Consider the following 23,585-nt stretch of genomic DNA (forward strand, 5'->3'; position numbering starts at 1 on the left):
AGTAGTAACAAGGAGGGTGTTTCAAAATTGGTTGGACCAGGATAAAGTAGTATCAAGGAGGGTGTTTTAGATAGGTTGGACCAGGATAAAGTAGTATCAAGGAGGGTGTTTTAAATTGGTTGGACCAGGATAAGGTAGTATCAAGGAGGGTGTTTTAGATTGGTTGGACCAGGATAAAGTAGTATCAAGGAGGGTGTTTCAGATTGGTTGGACCAGGATAAAGTAGTATCAAGGAGGGTGTTTTAGATTGGTTGGACCAGGATAAAGTAGTATCAAGGAGGGTGTTTCAGATTGGTTGGACCAGGATAAAGTAGTATCAAGGAGGGTGTTTCAGATTGGTTGGACCAGGATAAAGTAGTATCAAGGAGGGTGTTTCAGATTGGTTGGACCAGGATAAAGTAGTATCAAGAAAGGTGTTTTAAAATTGGTTGGACCAGGATAAAGTAGTATCAAGGAGGGTGTTTTAGATAGGTTGGACCAGGATAAAGTAGTATCAAGGAGGGTGTTTAAGATTGGTTGGACCAGGATAAAGTAGTATCAAGGAGGGTGTTTCAGATTGGTTGGACCAGGATAAAGTAGTATCAAGGAGGGTGTTTTAGATTGGTTGGACCAGGATAAAGTAGTATCAAGGAGGGTGTTTCAGATTGGTTGGACCAGGATAAAGTAGTATCAAGGAGGGTGTTTCAGATTGGTTGGACCAGGATAAAGTAGTATCAAGGAGGGTGTTTCAGATTGGTTGGACCAGGATAAAGTAGTATCAAGAAAGGTGTTTTAAAATTGGTTGGACCAGGATAAAGTAGTATCAAGGAGGGTGTTTTAGATAGGTTGGACCAGGATAAAGTAGTATCAAGGAGGGTGTTTTAGATTGGTTGGACCAGGATAAAGTAGTATCAAGGAGGGTGTTTCAGATTGGTTGGACCAGGATAAAGTAGTATCAAGGAGGGTGTTTTAGATAGGTTGGACCAGGATAAAGTAGTATCAAGGAGGATGTTTCAAAATTGGTTGGACCAGGATAAAGTAGTATCAAGGAGGGTGTTTCAAAATTGGTTGGACCAGGATAAAGTAGTATCAAGGAGGGTGTTTCAAAATTGGTTGGACCAGGATAAAGTAGTAACAAGGAGGGTGTTTCAAAATTGGTTGGACCAGTATAAAGTAGTAACAAGGAGGGTGTTTCAAAATTGGTTGGACCAGGATAAAGTAGTATCAAGGAGGGTGTTTTAGATAGGTTGGACCAGGATAAAGTAGTATCAAGGAGGGTGTTTTAAATTGGTTGGACCAGGATAAAGTAGTATCAAGGAGGGTGTTTCAGATTGGTTGGACCAGGATAAAGTAGTATCAAGGAGGGTGTTTCAGATTGGTTGGACCAGGATAAAGTAGTATCAAGAAAGGTGTTTTAAAATTGGTTGGACCAGGATAAAGTAGTATCAAGGAGGGTGTTTTAGATAGGTTGGACCAGGATAAAGTAGTATCAAGGAGGGTGTTTAAGATTGGTTGGACCAGGATAAAGTAGTATCAAGGAGGGTGTTTTAGATTGGTTGGACCAGGATAAAGTAGTATCAAGGAGGGTGTTTCAGATTGGTTGGACCAGGATAAAGTAGTATCAAGGAGGGTGTTTCAGATTGGTTGGACCAGGATAAAGTAGTATCAAGAAAGGTGTTTTAAAATTGGTTGGACCAGGATAAAGTAGTATCAAGGAGGGTGTTTTAGATAGGTTGGACCAGGATAAAGTAGTATCAAGGAGGGTGTTTAAGATTGGTTGGACCAGGATAAAGTAGTATCAAGGAGGATGTTTTAGATTGGTTGGACCAGGATAAAGTAGTATCAAGGAGGGTGTTTCAGATTGGTTGGACCAGGATAAAGTAGTATCAAGGAGGGTGTTTCAGATTGGTTGGACCAGGATAAAGTAGTATCAAGAAAGGTGTTTTAAAATTGGTTGGACCAGGATAAAGTAGTATCAAGGAGGGTGTTTTAGATAGGTTGGACCAGGATAAAGTAGTATCAAGGAGGGTGTTTTAGATTGGTTGGACCAGGATAAAGTAGTATCAAGGAGGGTGTTTCAGATTGGTTGGACCAGGATAAAGTAGTATCAAGGAGGGTGTTTTAGATAGGTTGGACCAGGATAAAGTAGTATCAAGGAGGATGTTTCAAAATTGGTTGGACCAGGATAAAGTAGTATCAAGGAGGGTGTTTCAAAATTGGTTGGACCAGGATAAAGTAGTATCAAGGAGGGTGTTTCAAAATTGGTTGGACCAGGATAAAGTAGTAACAAGGAGGGTGTTTCAAAATTGGTTGGACCAGTATAAAGTAGTAACAAGGAGGGTGTTTCAAAATTGGTTGGACCAGGATAAAGTAGTATCAAGGAGGGTGTTTTAGATAGGTTGGACCAGGATAAAGTAGTATCAAGGAGGGTGTTTTAAATTGGTTGGACCAGGATAAAGTAGTATCAAGGAGGGTGTTTCAGATTGGTTGGACCAGGATAAAGTAGTATCAAGGAGGGTGTTTCAGATTGGTTGGACCAGGATAAAGTAGTATCAAGAAAGGTGTTTTAAAATTGGTTGGACCAGGATAAAGTAGTATCAAGGAGGGTGTTTTAGATAGGTTGGACCAGGATAAAGTAGTATCAAGGAGGGTGTTTAAGATTGGTTGGACCAGGATAAAGTAGTATCAAGGAGGGTGTTTTAGATTGGTTGGACCAGGATAAAGTAGTATCAAGGAGGGTGTTTCAGATTGGTTGGACCAGGATAAAGTAGTATCAAGGAGGGTGTTTCAGATTGGTTGGACCAGGATAAAGTAGTATCAAGAAAGGTGTTTTAAAATTGGTTGGACCAGGATAAAGTAGTATCAAGGAGGGTGTTTTAGATAGGTTGGACCAGGATAAAGTAGTATCAAGGAGGGTGTTTAAGATTGGTTGGACCAGGATAAAGTAGTATCAAGGAGGATGTTTTAGATTGGTTGGACCAGGATAAAGTAGTATCAAGGAGGGTGTTTCAGATTGGTTGGACCAGGATAAAGTAGTATCAAGGAGGATGTTTTAGATTGGTTGGACCAGGATAAAGTAGTATCAAGGAGGGTGTTTCAGATTGGTTGGACCAGGATAAAGTAGTATCAAGGAGGGTGTTTTAGATAGGTTGGACCAGGATAAATTAGTATCAAGAAAGGTGTTTCAGATTGGTTGGACCAGGATAAAGTAGTATCAAGGAGGGTGTTTCAGATTGGTTGGACCAGGATAAAGTAGTATCAAGGAGGATGTTTTAGATTGGTTGGACCAGGATAAAGTAGTATCAAGGAGGGTGTTTTAGATAGGTTGGACCAGGATAAAGTAGTATCAAGGAGGGTGTTTCAGATTGGTTGGACCAGGATAAAGTAGTATCAAGGAGGGTGTTTTAGATAGGTTGGACCAGGATAAAGTAGTATCAAGGAGGGTGTTTCAGATTGGTTGGACCAGGATAAAGTAGTATCAAGGAGGGTGTTTTAGATAGGTTGGACCAGGATAAAGTAGTATCAAGAAGGAAACCAAAATGTTTGGCAGATTTAACAGCTTTAATTTTTGTACTGTTTACAATTCTCTACATTTGGATGATTCTTGTGCTTAGCTAACAAACTTAAGTGGGTTTCTGTAAATTTAAGCTAAGTTTATTGTCACACATCCATTTCAAAGCAAATTGTAAATCTTCATTTTAAGTACTCTCAATGTGAATTATTGAAAAAAGATACTTTTCAGTCTAAGATCATAAGTTTTTACTCTTCATGTCAATATCTTTGAGGAAAACAACTGACATTTACCACAAGTTTCCAGTTCTAGAAAACAACTGACATTTACCACAAGTTTCCAGTTCTAGAATGCAGGTGGATTAATCTCATTAAAGTTGAATTGTTGCGGTGCTTATTTGAACACTAGGTTAATTGCCTGTCCTTGGATAGGTATAACAATTTTTATTAAAAATTGGGATGAGTGAGTTAAAAAGAAAGTTTGAACACAAATACAAAAGGTACAAATAAAGAAATTGGAATGCTGCTGCGAGTTTCAAACCTGCAGCCTTTTGTTTGGTAGGTGTGACACACAGAAAGACAAATCTGGGTGTTTATATTTAAGATTGCAAATTTTTTTAAAGCGAGACCTTTAGAAAGGACACAGTCATTCTCAAGTTATCTTCAGCAGCAACAAGAGTAAGCATGCAGTTGTAATAATTCGGTTTGGCCCATGTTATTGAATAGTAAGAAACCATAGGAGAAATCAGGAACTGTTTTGATTCTGAATTTGTTTGCTGCATTATATGCAACCTTGCACCCATAGATGTCAGATGTGTGTCATAATGCAGTTAAATTGGACCCTGGAAAATGTTTGGCCACTTACAATGCAGTAAAATCTGACCCATTATGGTCCTTATTGTCTCACCATGGACAATAATGGTTTGACCATGTCTGCCCAGTTTGGTCTCGTCATAGACAGTGGACAACAACGGCCTTCATTTGTTCTTTTTATGACAAACCTATGTTTAAATACCAAATTGAGTTGGGATTGAGCTCACAAGATACTCTTCTTCCATATCTTTAGTATCTTATAAGGAATCTTGAATAATCCTCAGTAAATAGGTCATAGTAACCAAATTTCGGCATGCGTCACACTGTAAAGACATTCTATGATGTCTATGCACCTTCAGTAATGGTTTGGTGGCAATAAGTGAAAGAGTATTGAAATAAGATCATATGCATAAGTTATTCCTAATACACCTGGAAAGTAAGCCAGATTGGCCCAGTTTCATGCTCGACAAGGTGCAAATTTCATGGTAATAGGTAAAAAGTACCAAAGGTAGATCTGGACTTTGGTTTTCAGACTCTTTAACAAGTCATACAAACTAGTCAACATTGAGTTGGAGTTGATGTGCAGCACATATTCATAGAAAGATACTCTCCAAGTGCAAGTTTAGTGGCAATTTTGAACTAGTACTGGAAAGTAGGTTAGAGTTACCTCATTTTAGTGCACAACAATTGTTCTTCCCAAGATGCACCCCTGGAGTTAGCAAAATAGTAATAGGTGATAAGTCTAGATGTGATTTTTAAGTAATATTTTGAATAAGTCACGAAGTGTATGTCGCAGCAACCTGGCTAAGATGTACATTCAGTACAAGTTTGACATTGATAGGTTTTAACATTGATAGGTTTTGACATCGATAGGTTTGGTAATGTAGGAGTTGAGACCAAGCAAGGAAAATGAATGGATGGACACAGACCACGTACATCCAGTTCAGTATGTTGGCTATTTGGCTTGTGTGTGTGCATGTGTGCATGCATGTATGCATGCATGTATACATATGTGTGCATAAAACTAACAATTTAAAAAATCCTGTATCAGATGGACTAATTTTTGTCTTCCTTTTCAGGATGGAAGATTCATTTCATTATATTATAAATGATCTGAACAAGGACAACATTAGAAATAATTTGAAGTGAGTACTGTTCTATAAATAGCTTATCCACGTTGGATTAAAACTGGTTGATGACTTGACCCCAAGTTGTGCATGGTGTGTAGCCACACATAATAGCATTTTTAAAATTGTTGACATTCAAAGCATTAAAAAATTTTTGGGACTCATTATTGTTAATAAAACAAATATTGTGTAATGTAGTCCTCTAATAATAAGTCAGTATGTATCATTTAGAAACTGAGACACATTTATTACAAGTCTTGGAGTCCATTATGCACAATAGCATCAAAGTAATTTGTGTGCATTAAAAATCAGTCAATATTTTGGAATGATTTACCTGATGTTAATTAAATATACCACCATTTCAAGGCCAAATGTGTGGGCCTGACAAATCTGTAGGAGTGACTTAATTATGAATATATAAGGAAACAGATTCTTTTTTGTAAATTATAGCACTAGACAGACTTGGCAGGTGTCCTGTTGATTGTGTTACCTGTCTTTAGTCTTGTTCAGGTATATGTAAACATGTAATTCCCTCATTGTAAGAATCACAGTGAGACAGTCTTTACACACAAATATATGTATGGTAATACATGTGTAATGCCCTTGAAATCTATCATTAAAACTAGAAACATGAATCTTGGGTAAATGATGCCTTTGGATGCCAACACTTTTATTCTTTTGTTCATGCCCTGGGGTAGGGGTGATTTTACATAAATCTCCAATATTTAAGAGTTGTATCTTTCACATATCCGAGAAATGGTACATGTGATCAGTGGTCTAAGTGTCAATACGTTTCAGACTTAAACCCCTGAGTGATGTCCCATACCCACCAAGGACTTATCCCTTGGGTTGTAACTCATACACTATTGAGATCTCCACCCTGTAAACATATACACTGTTAGTAGGAATAAGAAGATGAAATTATATATTCAACTAACCTGGACCAGGGGTGGGTGGGGTGGAATCATGACCCCAGTGAAAATAGCTGTTGGGTCATAATTTTATTGTTAAGATCTGTACCTTACCATGGTATATACACTTACTAGGACTGAAAGACAAATTTTTACACGCAGTTGACCTTGGTTTTGTTGTCCATCATTACCCGTCACTTCAAGGGACTCATTATTACCCCTCACTTTAACAGACTTGTCATCAATAGAGATGTAAAAATTTTGGGAAATTTCTACTTAATCCTAATAATTGGTTACCTGGGTACCTGATCAAAGGGAAATTGTATTAAATGTAAACCTGAACTGCATTGTTGTAGGTTCACACTTGCCATCCACCAAGAAAGGTATATTACATGTCATAATTACAGAAAACTCAATGAAAAACTTTCATATTTATTTTATTTAATGGACATTTATTATTGTTACTTACCTGGATATCTCTGGCCGAGTCATACCAAAGACTTACAGAAATGGTACTAACAGCTGCCTCGCTTGGCGCTCAGCATTAAGAGGTTAGTGTTAGGACTGGTTAGGCTGGTGTCAGGATAATGTGACTGGGTGGGACATAATGCTACATGTCTGCAGCATGATGCCCCATTGCTAGACATTACTATAAACTGCCACACTGCAGACATTGTAGCGATGTGACTGAAAAATTGTTAAAGCTACGTTAAAAATCCAAATAACATACATACACACACATACTTACATGGATCTGCAGTTAAATTTTTTGTCACAAATCGGCTAAATCCATATGGATTAGTAGTTAATACAAGATTATAGAAACAGAAGAAATTGATACATTATTTATGCATAACACTCATTCTAAGTAGCCTACATGTCAACAATAACTTTCACAAATAGTTGTAAAGTCTACAAATGATGACTGTTTATAGTATCCTCAACCTGTCATGATTTGTTTCTTAACAATGGTCTGGTGCAGCTTGCTTTTAAGTTTAACAAAATCCCTCTCCACTAACATTTTTCAGTCATATAACATCTATTAGTCACATTGAAACAGCCGTTTTTTTGTGATATCTGGTACCATTTATTTTCAGTTTAAACTGGTCTGCTATGTATGTAGTATCAAAATAAAATGAATCTATGAGAAGTGGTTTCACATTCAAGTATCCCGTCTGTTTTCTTGGAACTGTTTTGTGTAAAATTAATGCAAAAATTACCATAGTTACACACTTGATCAATTTTTATTAAATTTTGTTCATATTTATTTTATTTAAAGTACATTTATATTTGCTACTTAATTGGATCTGCAGTTAAAATTTTGTCACAAACTGGCTAAATCAAATAACAAATTTACACACATGGTAAATTTTTAATAGAATTTTTTCACCGTTATTAAATAACAAAGATTTCCCTTATATTTAAATATATCTGTGAAAAATTTCATTCTGTATAGTTGTCCATGTCGTTTATTTTTTCCTAACATGGCATAAGAAATGTATGTTACGGTAACCAAGTTTTTGTATTGCCTTTGCTTTGACAAAATTATCTGTCTTAGGTTTCCCAATAATAAACATGAGAGTCCAGTAAATAAACATGAACAGTGGCCCTGACTTGAACTTGTTCCAGGGCCATAAGCTTGAGGCAAAACCGGGCATTTATATTGTGCTTTCTTTTGTTTGAATTGTAGTACTTATTTAAGTTTTATTTCATCAAATATTTCTTAATCTGTACTTACTGTTGCTGTCAATGAAAGGTATTGACCTAGTTTATGTCATTAGGATCTCTAAACAAGCGTGTTTAAGTTGCGAGACAAATGGTGCATGAACCATGGACAGGCAAGAAATTAGGATGGTCTAGCTTTAAATATCAGCATTTATTCTTAAATAGGTTGCATGAGCAAGGAGAGAAGTGTCCTCTTCTCTTGTATTATTAATATATGGTACATGTATGACAAGTAAATTGTAAGCAACTATACCAGCAGCTGTGATGATGAATAAATACACACTCAACATGAGCCTTGAGCTGTGATCATTATTCTGTGTCTTGATCTGATCTTGGAATACCTTGTTTTGTTTAAATGGGTATGTGGCTGTTCATTTTATTACTTGGGTTATTATTAACGGATGGGTATCCAACCCGCACTTCATGGGGTTCAGCCACTGTATAACGACTTGAAAACTATGAAAGTCCCCACCCTGTAACAAAGTACATGCTGGACATGAAAATCCCTACCCTGTAACATTGTCAATGCTGGGCATGAAAAGCCACCTTGTAACAAAGTACATATGTACATGCTGGACATGAAAATCCCCACCCTGTAACATTGTCAATGCTGGACACGAAAAGCCACCTTGTAACAATGTACATGCTGGACATGAAAATCCCCACCCTGTAACATTGTCAATGCTGGGCACGAAAAGCCACCTTGTAACAATGTACATGCTGGGCATGAAAACCCCTGCCCTGGTTAAATCACTATATCTCTAATACCTTAAAATACTAGCAGTTCATGTCTGGACTCTTTAAGATTTTGTCAAGATAACTTTTCACATTCCACACAGTCCTTATTTTCATAGAGGATCTTAACATGAATGCTCATTTCCAATGAATTTTATGAAATGAGTTGAAAAAGTTTATCTCTGCAAGCCTTGATGTTTTGATGAGTTTCTGCATTTCTTTAAATGAGCATTAATGAAAGATTCTATTTATTAGATGACAAAAAAAATAAAAATTTTGTTTTATGAAACAGCAGAATGTTGTAGTGATATGTGTTATATGTAGAAAAATTACAATATGCATCAAGTTTTTAAATTGATTATTTATGAATAGGTTGTCCTTGAATATATTTCACATTAACATTAGGAATATAAGCCTGCTACCACCTGAATCCAGCCCTACTAAAAGAAAAAAATTCAGTTTAATGTCTACAAAATAATGAAAAAATGGCAATAACTCTTTCCACTTACCTTCCCACTGCTAGTTTTCACTAAACTTTTAGTTTTGCTTTGTAAACATTGTATGAAAAACCTCGTAAATCCATGCCAATATCAGCATGAATTCTAATCATCCAGCCAGGAATCTGGATTGACATCGTGTTTTAATCATTCCTCTACAGGGTGGCTGTATAAGTTATGTTTGCAATTTTTCCAATATTTATGAGATTGTCACTTTCTCGGATTTTGTCTAGTTAGAACATGCATTGATGATGCATGTTGTCATTCACGGTTTCGTACCTATTGTATGCTTACCCAGTTAGTAACTGGTGTTGTTTTAGTGACTTATTAACATGCTGCATTGTTAATTTACACATTTTTGTTGTGTTGATTTTGTAGTTTCAGTGAAACTGTCAATGAAGTTATTTTTCTGCAATTACATTGATCATCATGAATCCTTAATCAGATCCAACCATGGGTCAAGCCTTAAGGCTGCAGTCAAAGAGATACACCACTCTCTCGATAACTAGCACCCTGACAACTCGTGAACCCACCCATAATGCGGTGTCAGGCGTGGATCCTATTTTTTAAACCAGAAAATACCCCATAAATTGATCTCTATTTGTTGAACTTGCCGAAAATCGCGTACAAAATTGGTAATGGAAACTTTGATGTATCACTTGTTTTATCGTCGAAAAAGGTAGATATAACCTGGAAATTTTAATCACTGTGAAATATCAAATTTAAAAATAGGTCATACAGCTTTTTACGTTTTCTTTCCAAACGACATTCCTAATACACTGCAATTAACGATGTGTAAAGAAATTGCGATTAATGAAACTGTCACTTACGCCAAGTGGAGGCAATACTTAAATAAATAAATACAAATTAAATAATTTTTTTATCTATTAAAATTTGTGTTCTAGTTCTATCTTTTAGTTCCTTTTAAGTGTAATCATCATAAATGCAATGTGTTTTAAGTGTAATCATCATAAATGCATTGTGACCTCTTGTAATTAAACATAAAATGCATCAATCTACCGTAACAGCTATGTCCACAAGCATTTCTCTGAGAACCTAATTAACTGCCGACCGTGTTTTGTTAATTGACTTCCGGAAGTATTTGTTGTATTGTTGCACTGAATTAAAAGCTGGCCTCCTTTGTATTATTACGTTAAGTATGCCTTTTGAATCAAATAAAAGAGATGAAATAAAAGAAAAGTTAAAAGGCACGAAAATCCTACAAACTTAAAACCTAGAGGCCCCAGTCGTATATCGGGTGAATTCACTTCATTTGATCAATCGAGCACTTATAAATATTATTGTGTATGTAACATAAACTACCTTAAATTAACCAACTCTTTCATAACTGTGATCAAAGATAACAAGGCAGCCAAGTGAAATGAATACTTCGTAAAATAAAGAGCTTGATTTCACAGATACAGACCATTGTGGGCAAGCGAGTATCAGAGAATTCTTGAACTGGCATAAAGAGATATCCTCAAGGATGATAAGAAGTTTCATTATTACTTCCAATGAAATCACGACATCAATATTGTACTAATTGAAAAATACAGAAATTGAGTTTCGATGTAGACGATTGTCTCACGAAATAAATGTTGCATGTTTTTAGAAAAAAGGAATCTTGTTTGGTGGTGTATCAAGAGTTAGTCTAGTTCTCTGCTCTGTGGACTCCCGATTTGGCAGGATAATATTAAACACCACTATGGGAACCAGACTCATCAATAAAACAAAAAGCAGTGATGTAATACACAGATTTTTTTCGTGTACATGTGATGGTTGTTGAAACCAGTTGGAACAATCTTTCAAATGTTGGACATTTTGAAATAAATGTTATTTAAACAGAATAATGAACAACTTCATCAGAAAAAGCACTTTATTAAAAATTATTATCGACCTGATTGTAAAATGAGGATTCAGTAAATAAACAGCCCAGTTCCTTAATGCTGCTCTACCCCCCCCCCAAGGTTTTCTCGATGTTAATGCGATTTTAAAAATTTACTTGAGGTCCCTCGGTAACTCGCGCCTTGCTTATAGTGCAGCCTATGTTTGTGGACCCTGTTGTCTGCAAGTTATCGAGGGAGAGGTGTAATCAGGTGTTGTTGGCTTCAAAATGCCCTCCACCCCTGACTGCCATGGATGTCTTGAGGGTTATGGCTTTGGTAGATATCAACAGTGAGGAAGAGAATCCATACTTCCAGCTGATTCCCCAGTCAGTGAAGATCAGGAAGTTAATGACTGTCTGTTTGGAAGAGTCTTTGATCCACGGAAGGCTAAGGCTCTCTTGCCAAAAGCCATGTACCAGCAACATTCTCATCATGCAGGTACAAAACACACTCTGATGCCTTCCATACTGACCGCCCAGTTCTAGATAAGAAATTGGTGGTTGTCCACATGTCTTTCTACTTTTTGTAAAGTGGACAAGAATGCATTTCATGCCACATTGAAGCTGGTTTGGAGCAGTGACCCCACATTCTTGATGTTGTATTTGGCCTCTTTGGCAATTTTTTCTGACTGGCAGAAAAATCAGCCAACCAATATCCCTGGGATCCAACAGCCTGAATTGATTGGGTCATTGGCAAAGCAGCTCACCATTCTTTGGCAATTTGATTCTGACTGCCAGAAAATCAGCCAACCATCATCCTTGGAAATCAACAGCCCAAATTGCTTGGGCAGCTCACTGTTCTCGGTCAAGGTGGCACCAAATCACCCATCCTGTGCATGCTGCTTTGACATTTTCTCTGATGGTGCTGCCAACTTCAGACTAACATATAAATCAGACACATTTCTGGTAGATTCACTATCCTGGTCAACATTCCCTCCAGAAAGAATAGGGTTGTGCATCCAGAATGGTCTCTTTATCCATCAGTTTTTCATCACATTTGTGCATATTGGTGATCAACATTTGTGTGACAAGGTGGACCACATTTTCCATTCTTTGTCTCATTGGTTCCAGACCCAGTATCTTGGGTCATGGATGCAATATCAACGGGTGGGATGGGGATATTCCCTTTGCTTACCCCTCTTCCCCTAGTCTTAGTACTGAAAATAATGCTGATAATACAGAATCAAAATTGCAAAATAATTTTGGCAGCCCCTCACATGTGGGACAAGTTGTTGGTCAGTGATCTACCTGATCTAGCAGTAGACCTACCCAAGAAGATTATGACCAAACTGAAGGTTCTCAAACAACCATGGTTGTAGTTGTCTGACCCCTACCCTTACTGTCTTCTTCCTCATTCCTGACTCTTATCAGGACATCCAGAGAAGAATTTAGATTGACAATTGTGGAGAGAATCTTAAGAGAAAGAAGGCCCTACCCTCTGAAGACTTATGAGGGAGAATGATGTGTTTTCAGGGATTGGTGTCCAGTCAATAATATCATCCCTATAAGTGTTTCATTCCCTCAGCTGACTTATTTATTTCCCTGGTTCTTTGAGGAGAAAGTTGGCAGTAGTTATGATCAAAAGCTTCCAGTCCATGATATATGAGGCAATGAGTCATCATTAGCTACCAATCCATGATATATGAGGCAATGAGTCATCATTAGCTACCAATCCATGATATACGAGGCAATGAGTCATCATTAGCTACCAATCCATGATACATGAGGCAATGAGTCATCATGAGCTACCAATCCATGATATATGAGGCAATGAGTCATCATGAGCTACCACTCCATGATATATGAGGCAATGAGTCATCATTAGCTACCAATCCATGATATATGAGGCAATGAGTCATCATTAGCTACCAATCCATGATATACGAGGCAATGAGTCATCATGAGCTACCAATCAGTGATACATGAGGCAATGAGTCATCATGGCAGTAGTTATGATCAAAAGCTACCAATCCATGACATATGAGGCAATGAGTCATCAAAAGCTACCAGTCCATGATACATGAGGCAATGAGTCATCATGGCAGTAGTTATGATCAAAAGCTACCAATCCATGACATATGAGGCAGTGAGTCATCAAAAGCTACCAGTCCATGAGGCAATGAGTCATCATGGCAGAAGAGGTAATGGTCATGATTAAGATCTGTCAGGCCAACTAGGCCATTTTGATTTGAACAGACTAAAATCCTTCAGTCTGTTCCAAAATGGAATCTTTTAGAGGTCTTAACATGGCTCAGTTCAGATAAATGTGAGCTGTGTTAGCCTAGACCTCAGTGAAGCTGTTATGATAGCTTAGCGTTGGCATACAGGGTAACTGAGTTACATGCCCTTTCAGTCAACTTGAACTATCTTCAGTTTGTACAGGATTTCATTATCTTCATGACACAAGCAGGCATTGTGACCAAGGATCAGTGACATTCAAAGAGCAATCAGAGAGTTGTCATGTTTTCTCACATCTGACAATAACTTGAGAACAGCAGCTATGAAGCTTTCAAAGACAATTTGTGACAACCGTAAATGACTCTTCCCATGAATTCGTGAAAGCAGGATATCACCTCTCAGGCCCTGTCTTCCTAGCTTAAGTGGTTGTATGCTCAGCTAACTAATGTCTCAAAAGAGTAGTCACCTCATGAGGATTTCCACTCATGAGCAGAGTGAACCTTCTCAATTAGCTCTGCAGGGACAAAGCCTTAATCTTGTGGGTCCTGTTGCTGTGGCTCAGATGATCATCAGACCCAATGAAACCAACACAGCCTCTTCACTGGATTTGCCAGTGAATGTTGATGATAAGATTTCAGCAATAATATTCTTAACCTGATATAGAGGTCATGCATTACATGACTGTAGTATGTGTTGCTTTAAGTGGGTTAGCTTTCACATAGCGAATCCAGTCTTTCTTCAATAAAAGGATACCCAAGGTATCGTTATGATGCTTAGCATCCCCTACTTCTAATGTGAATGTGATCAGGGAACATATGCAAAGGAGTAATCTGATTTTTATAGTAAATAATGTTTTTTCTCAGAATACTTCGCTGATTACATTTACTTTAAAAGCCTGCCAGCCACCCCATTATGTTAGTATCCTCATTGGAATTTCAGTCTGGTTAAAAATTAGTGGCAGCAAGGGGAGATAATTGGCAAGAGTTGTTGCCTGTTGTCCATAAATTATTCACAGAAAAGATGAACTTTCATCTTTAAGTAGGGTTGAACTTGAGACATAGTAGGCTTATATTCCTAATGTTAATGTGATAGGGTGAATTCTCTGGGCAACATAATTTACTTGAAAAATTTGCTTTCTCAGGACCTATACAAGCAGACAGAGGTTACCAGGGACTGACGGCGTAATGGAACTGGTGAAGCTGATATCAAGGCAGTGGAGAGAAAATGGACTGGATAAAGTGATAGTGACACCATATGATGTCCTGATGTCATATCCCAATACATCAGATCCTAATAAAGTAAATAAGTTTTTGCTATATTGGTAATAATACAGAAGAGCCTATCATATCGCTTGTTGTCTGCCGTCTGTCTGTTAGCTCAAGTTTTTTATTGCTACTCCTCCGCAACTACTAGCAGGATTACTTTGAAACTCTACACACACATTAAACACAAGGTATTGTTGGTCCTTTAAGAAAATGTTGCTGCTTGGACATCATGTATGACCACTGTGGTAGTCATTGTAAAACTATCTGACACCTTTATTTTCTTGACCATGGTTTGTGTTTTCCATAAGGTATATTTACTTCTATTCTTTATCAAATCATTTATTTGACAACAGATAATATTTTATATTGCTATCTTTAAGACAGAAACATCTTTTGAAAACAAAAGAGAAAGCTTCTATTTTTTTATACATCGATTTTAAAGAGTATTTGGTTCAGTGTATAGAGAGAGTCTGTGTTACACATTATTACAGAATGGCGTACATGGTAGGATTCTGGCTGTTTTGATCATCAAAATGAGAATGGTTGTGATCATCTTGAAACTTTGTGCAATATTTAATGACCATCAATATATCCACACTTTTGTAAGGGAGTTTTGAAGAGCAGACTTTATTGATCTTGGAGTTGAGTCAGATATCACTGCATGCCATTTTTGTACTCTGAACTTATGTATACAGTGATGTGTACTTTCAACTAATGGTTAATCTTATATTGAATCTTCCTCACTATCTTGTGCCGCTGTCACTCGTGAGTTAGTGATGAAGAGGTGTATAAAGGAGAATTTTGACTAGAATTTGTATTTACATTCCAGTGAGCAATCTGATATGATTTTAAGGTCAGAGGTCATTGCCGAGGCTTTAGCTATGCTGCTGTGAATATGATAACACAAACAAGTATGAATGAATTATTATCAAGCCCTCTGTTTATAAGTTCAGTGACTTTCTAACAATGACATCAAGGTCAGAGATTTTACCAGAGATTTTTGTACTGAATTTACATGTATCTTGTGAACATACTAACCAAATATGGCATGTTTGAGTTTCTCAGGAAAATCATTGATTGTTTCAATACTCAGCAATTAAAAATAGAATCAATGGACAGAAGAAATGGTCTTATTTTGAATTACTGGAAATTCTTTCTGGCCAGTATATCATTAGTCAGTCAGTTTATATGTCATCTATACATTAGGAGAGTTTATTTAAAACTATAATTTAGAATAATACAGAAAGAAATTGAACAAGTTGCATTGATGATTACAGTCAAAATTACAGAAAGTCAGTGATAGCTATTAATAGAGAAAGAAATTGTACAAGTTGCATTGATGATTGCAGTCAAAATTACATAAAGTCAATGATAGCTATTAATACAGAAAGAAATTGTACAAGTTACATTGATGATTACAATTACAGAAAGTCAGTGATAACTATTAATACAGAAAGAAATTGTACAAGTTGCATTGATGATTACAATTACATAAAGTCAATGATAGCTATTAATACAGAAATAAATCGTACAAGTTGCATTGATGATTACAGTCAAAATTACATAAAGTCAATGATAGCTATTAATACAGAAAGAAATTGTACAAGTTGCATTGATGATTACAATTACAGAAAGTCAGTGATAGCTATTAATACAAAAAGAAATTGTACAAGTTGCATTGATGATTACAGTCAAAATTACATAAAGTCAATGATAGCTATTAATACAGAAAGAAATTGAACAAGTTGCATGGATGATTACAGTCAAAATTACATAAAGTCAGTGATAGCTATTAATACAGAAAAAAATTGAACAAGTTGCATTGATGATTACAGTCAAAATTACAGAATGTCAGTGATAGCTATTAATACAGAAAGAAATTGTACAAGTTGCATTGATGATTACAATTACAGAAAGTCAATGATAGCTATTAATACAGAAAGAAATTGTACAAGTTGCATTGATGATTACAATTACAGAAAGTCAATGATAGCTGTTAATACAGAAAGAAATTAAACAAGTTGCATTGATGATTACAATTACAGAAAGTCAATGATAGCTATTAATACAGAAAGAAATTGTACAAGTTGCATTGATGATTACAATTACAGAAAGTCAATGATAGCTATTAATACAGAAAGAAATTGTACAAGTTGCATTGATGATTACAATCAAAATTACATAATGTCAATGATAGCTATTAATACAGAAAGAAATTGTACAAGTTGCATTCATGATTACAATTACATAAAGTCAATGATAGCTATTAATACAGAAAGAAATTAAACAAGTTGCATTCATGATTACAATTACATAAAGTCAATGATAGCTATTAATAGAGAAAGAAATTGTACAAGTTGCATTGATGATTACAATCAAAATTACATAAAGTCAATGATAGCTATTAATACAGAAAGAAATTGTACAAGTTGCATTGATGATTACAGTCAAAATTACAGAAAGTCAGTGATAGCTATTAATACAGAAAGAAATTAAACAAGTTGCATTCATGATTACAATTACATAAAGTCAATGATAGCTATTAATAGAGAAAGAAATTGTACAAGTTGCATTGATGATTACAATCAAAATTACATAAAGTCAATGATAGCTATTAATACAGAAAGAAATTGAACAAGTTGCATTGATGATTACAGTCAAAATTACAGAAAGTCAGTGATAGCTATTAATACAGAAAGAAATTGTATAAGTTGCATTGATGATTACTATTACAGAAAGTCAATGATAGCTATTAATACAGAAAGAAATTATACATGTTGCATTGATGATTACAATTACAGAAAGTCAATGATAGCTATTAATACAGAAAGAAATTGTACAAGTTGCATTGATGATTACAATTACAGAAAGTCAATGATAGCTGTTAATACAGAAAGAAATTAAACAAGTTGCATTGATGATTACAATTACAGAAAGTCAATGATAGCTATTAATACAGAAAGAAATTGTACAAGTTGCATTGATGATTACAATTACAGAAAGTCAATGATAGCTATTAATACAGAAAGAAATTGTACAAGTTGCATTGATGATTACAATCAAAATTACATAATGTCAATGATAGCTATTAATACAGAAAGAAATTGAACAAGTTGCATTGATGATTACAGTCAAAATTACAGAAAGTCAGTGATAGCTATTAATACAGAAAGAAATTGTACAAGTTGCATTGATGATTACAATTACAGAAAGTCAATGATAGCTATTAATACAGAAAGAAATTGTACAAGTTGCATTGATGATTAAAATTACAGAAAGTCAGTGATAGCTATTAATACAGAAAGAAATTGTACAAGTTGCATTCATGATTACAATTACATAAAGTCAATGATAGCTATTAATACAGAAAGAAATTAAACAAGTTGCATTCATGATTACAATTACATAAAGTCAATGATAGCTATTAATAGAGAAAGAAATTGTACAAGTTGCATTGATGATTGCAATCAAAATTACATAAAGTCAATGATAGCTATTAATACAGAAAGAAATTGAACAAGTTGCATTGATGATTACAGTCAAAATTACAGAAAGTCAGTGATAGCTATTAATACAGAAAGAAATTGTACAAGTTGCATTGATGATTACAATTACAGAAAGTCAATGATAGCTATTAATACAGAAAGAAATTGTACAAGTTGCATTGATGATTACAATTACAGAAAGTCAATGATAGCTATTAATACAGAAAGAAATTGAACAAGTTGCATTGATGATTACAATTACAGAAAGTCAATGATAGCTGTTAATACAGAAAGAAATTAAACAAGTTGCATTGATGATTACAATTACAGAAAGTCAATGATAGCTATTAATACAGAAAGAAATTGTACAAGTTGCATTGATGATTACAATTACAGAAAGTCAATGATAGCTATTAATACAGAAAGAAATTGTACAAGTTGCATTGATGATTACAATTACAGAAAGTCAATGATAGCTGTTAATACAGAAAGAAATTGTACAAGTTGCATTGATGATTACAATTACAGAATGTCAATAATACCTATTAATACAGAAAGAAATTAAACAAGTTGCATTGATAATTACAATTACAGAAAGACAGTGATAGCTATTAAGCAGATACAGATTAGGAAGGAATCAACAACTTGAAATTATGTATAAACATGCATAGTACACAGACCATTAACGAATAAGGCTTTGTGTTTAAAATGAAGTTTTATAGGTTGAAAATTTTGGCAGCAACTGACCTGGGATTGTTTTCTTTGATACAACTTGCAATCATCAGTCAAAGAAATATTTTCATGATATGAGGAAGAAAACCTGAAAAGTTGTCTTTTATCCTATCTAGTTTCAAGGTCAGTTTCTACAAGTTTTGGTAACTGTGACTCAAAATTACTTTCATTTCTATGCGTATCTCAGACCTTGACCTCTTTAACATATACCTGTGAAAGCTGTTAGAACTTTGTCATGTTAAGAAAACATGATGTGACCACTTGCTGAAGTTGGTCAGTATACTAATGACCACATTTTTGACAATGAGAAACATTAAGACCCGACTTGAATTACCACAGGAATGCTCCAAACCTTGTTGATATAAATTTGTAATTATTCTTCACAATGTAGTAAAGAATGGAAGTGTGAATTTATGTTTTTATGTGTCAAAATCATAATTTTTCAACTTCTGTTGTTTCTGACACTCCATGTATGGTCATGTTGACCAATTGTTTCCGCTGATAATTGTAGGGAAATATGTTTAATGAAGTCCACTACTTGAAATATTGATTGGTTAATGAAGTTCACTACTTGAAATATTGATTGGTTAATGAAGTTCACTACTTGAAATACTGATTGGTTAATGAAGTTCACTACTTCAAAATATTGATTGGTTAATGAAGTTCACTACTTGGAATATTGATTGGTTAATGAAGTTCAAGAGTAGATTCATAAGCTCATATTTCTGAAGTAAAAATTACAAATATCTGGAATAGAACTATATTGTTCAGGTTGGTGCCAAGTTTACTGAGGAAGATAAGTTTATGCATTTCAGTTTCAGCAGTAATTGTTATCAGACCCAGATTTAAGTCACACACATCGCAACATATTTGTTAACAAAATCCGAGATTTTATTTTGCTAGAAAGGGTTGCAACTTGTTTAGCTCCAGTAGGATGCTGTTTTGAAGCTCATTGCAAATGTTGGTCATAGAGTAAGGCTAGAATCAAGATATAAACTGGTAGCGGTTTGGGTTTGAGGTACCAATCCCAACACACAAGACCAAAAATGGACTTGCCTTGCTTTTCTGTGCATGTTGTGAGTACAGTTAATGGAACAGCCTGACCTATCCTGTAATTTTCCTAGGTGAATTATTTCTTTATGAAATGTTAGGGTGAGCTTATAATTGAAGTTTCTAATCTTGCCAAAAATAACAATATATGACCTTATAGAATTTATTTTGTAATGCCATTTTTCAGAACATTTGAGAATAATCTCTAACATTTTAGATATGTTATCTGGGAATTTGACAGGCATGTAAGGTCATATGTAAGTTTAGGGCAGCAGCACTCTAGCTGCCAATTTTATACTCTAGTTTGCCTTTTACCTGTAGCAACTCGTCTATAAATACCAGATACAAGAAAGAGGACAGGATGACCTCCTGTCTAGATCTTTGCCTGATGTCAGACGATCTAGAATGGCATTTTTAACCCATGACTGCAATGTTTACACTAAAATATGTATTAATTCTTAAGAATTTTGCCTGAATTCCCATATTATATAGTCACAAAAGTAGTGCATCATGCAAAACAGTGCCAGAGGCTTTTTGAGTATCAAGAAAGCCAGCATGTCAAACAGTGCCAAAGGCTTTTTGAGTATCAAGAAAGCCAGCATGTCAAACAGTGCCAAAGGCTTTTTGAGTATCGAGAAAGGCAGCACACCAAACAGTGCCAAAGGCTTATTGAGAGAAAGGCAGCATGCCAAACAGTACCAAAGACTTTTTATAGTATTAAGAAAGGCAGCATGCCAAACAGTGCCCAAGGCTTTTTGGAGTATTGAGAAAGGCAGCATGCCAAACAGTGCCCAAGGCTTTTTGGAGTATTGAGAAAGGAAGCATGGGTAGGACTACCTCAGTCTGAGTTGTAATTAATTACCTGTGTAAGATTTAAAGAGGCAGTGGACAGCATGGCTTCTGTTGAAAACCTTGCTGTTATGGATCATGTAATAGGGTTTCATTACTTGACAAGATTTTATTTTGCTTGTTAAATTTTCTCTGGTAATTTTGTCCAGTACTGGTAACAGAGATGTTGGCTAATCATTTTTGAATGAGCTTTACTCGTCTGATTCCATTTGTGGCACAGTAAGGCCTTTCCTCCATGTATCTGGTATATACTCATACTGTAATATTGAATTGAAGTTTTACTTAGTTGAGAACCAGCATAGATAATGTGTTTGTTGTGAAGGCAGTCATGACAAGCTGCTTTCAGCTTTTTTTGTTATACCAGCATTATTCTTGCTCGGTGATTTCACTATCTAATGATTCTTGTTTATGCCTCTGAGAATAATGTTTGAGATCACTGAGTGTTCTCTCTACTGAGTTGTAAACGTTTTTGTCATAGAAATAATGATCATCTGGTGGTCAGAAAAACAATCATCAACTCATAGAATAGCTTTTACCACCATAACAATTTCATTACATGATTATTTGTGTTTGCTTCTGCTGCACTTTTTAATTAGATGCCAGATGAGGCTTGACTTGCATTTGGTGCCTTGTTGAATTTCATTCTAGGAATTATTAAAAATAGATTCACAGACTGTTCTCTGAGTGCTTCTGAAAATGCCCCTTTCATTTTATACTGAGCATATTTCATGCTGCAAACCTCTTCATCTGCATTGTTTGACCCAGATTGCAAAGACAAATAATTATATTAACAAGGGAAACAATCTTAGACTTTATGTAAATTCAGAAAAAAAGTTTATTTTTAACAAATAAAGAATTGAAAATATTTTTTTTTCAAAGATTTGATAAAGAATAGAAATAAATATACCTTATGGAAAACACAAATCATGGTCAAGAAAGCAAGGTGTCAGATTGATCAAATCTGAAAAAAGCTATAATTTTAGCAATGAACTGCACCAAAGATACAGGCTTAAATGCCTTTCAGTTTAAATTCATGTAGTAAATAAGTTTTTGAAAAAAAATAATTTCATTACTGACATTGCCTGTACTATTTGTTAACAAGAAGTTGAAAATATTTAGCACCTATTTTATGGTTGTCCAGTGATTGCAGAGTTCTGTAAATCCTTTACTGCATAGATTAAGAATTTTATACCAAATATTATGATTTCAAAAAGAAATGTTTTCTTTTGGAAATGGCAGGTTTGGTGAGTGAATTAATTTTTTCCATTTTAATTGCAAAATATCTTGTGTTAAAAAAACAGTTTTCACAAAAATTATAGTACAAAAAATGAGGAAAATATTTAGCAAAGCAGTATAATAAAACGTGTTTGAGAAAAACATTAGGAATATAAGCCTTTTTGGAATTTTAACAGCTTGTAGAATACATTGTATCTGCCATTGAATTCTGTATTTATACATTGTATTTTCAAATTTTAGCAATACTAGTTTTATTGATGTGCATTGGCATACATAAGTATTTCTTTGTGTCTGACTGTGTGTGTGTGTGTGTGAGAGAGAGAGAGAGAGAGAGAGAGAGAGAGAGAGAGGGAGAGTTGTATTAATATCTATTAATATACACTGGTGAAAAAACTAGAAATCAGGACTTACCAACAATTATGTACAACACCCGAAACACCTGTCTCAGGTAGTGTTAAAGAGAATCTGTAAAACCCTGACATGAAATTCCAGTAAAAATGTAAACTTTAAAAAAAAATGAAATAAAGAAAAGAATATTATAAATCGTGGAGAAAGTTGCATGCGAGAACAGTTTTGTACTAAATGAGTTACTCCGTATAAATAAGTATTATTATTATTATTATTGAAAGAAAGTAAAAATCATTTTTGATCTGATTCGATAAGAGCAGAAGGGAAAAATTGTGTTTCAAATGTATAAAATAGATGCTTGCCTATGTTGCTGCTATTACCACATTTTACTGACAATGTTTAATTACAGGTCGAGATAGTGACATCCACTGGTAAAGCCCTCTTCACATCTGCTTTTTTTGAGAAACCACTTGATGAAGATGGTAACCAGTCTGACATTATTCCACCATACAATTCATTTTCTCCAGCAGGAATTGCAGAGGTACCAGTCTTTTCATGCTTTGAAGCATAACTACTATTTCTAAAAATAGAAACAATTTCATTGAATACACTGAACATAATCTGACCGCACAAAAATCATGTGGGTAGTAGGATATTTAGACAGGTAATTCTAATACTCAATCAAATATGGCCACTATTATTCAGAATAGAAAAATCCTTAAACTAATTCTTCTCAGACAACCACTGATCATAGTTTGACTAAATTTGACAAAATATTTTTTGCAACAAAACCTTTCAGATTTGTACATATATGAATATGGCACCATTTTAAAAATAGAAAAATCCTTAAACTAATTTTCCAAATCCACGCAATAGAATTCGACCAGATTTGATAGAAACCAGTTCATTGCATCAAGGTGACAGGTCATTCAATTTTTTACCAGTAAAGCCAATACGCCATCAAACTGCTTTGGGTAGCAAGGCTGAAACTTCTAAAAAAATTTAATAACGTGGTTTACAATAACAGAATCAAACCTTTAATGAAATCAATAAGAAACTCAGCTTTTCCTCATATTAGAAACAAGCCTTTAATGAAATCAATAAGAAACTCAGCTTTTCCTCATATCGACATTTAGTCTTACTTAATGTGTATGCTGTAAAAAAACTCATCCTGTATTTGTTTATTTGTTAATTTGATGTACATCTTTTACTTATTATTATGTTAATAGGATTAAGTTTTTAAGTTGACACTTGTTGGAC

General features: G+C 35.0%; 1 protein-coding gene across 3 annotated transcripts in view; it reads left to right on the forward strand.

The window, feature by feature from the left end:
* The window catches only part of LOC149785914 (N-acetylated-alpha-linked acidic dipeptidase 2-like), a 175,834-nt gene that overhangs the window by 35,074 nt on the left and 117,175 nt on the right, over nt 1-23,585 (forward strand). For all 3 annotated transcript variants that reach the window (XM_089976145.1, XM_089976146.1, XM_089976144.1), the window contains exons 3-5: nt 5,382-5,447; nt 14,502-14,658; nt 22,735-22,866. In XM_089976145.1, the coding sequence (XP_089832271.1) occupies nt 5,382-5,447; nt 14,502-14,658; nt 22,735-22,866 (355 nt within the window). The remainder of the gene's footprint in view (nt 1-5,381; nt 5,448-14,501; nt 14,659-22,734; nt 22,867-23,585) is intronic.

The sequence above is a fragment of the Sinohyriopsis cumingii genome, chromosome 12, assembly GCF_028554795.1.
Source record: "Sinohyriopsis cumingii isolate HCF-2022 chromosome 12, ASM2855479v2, whole genome shotgun sequence".
Lineage (NCBI taxonomy): Eukaryota > Metazoa > Mollusca > Bivalvia > Unionida > Unionidae > Sinohyriopsis > Sinohyriopsis cumingii.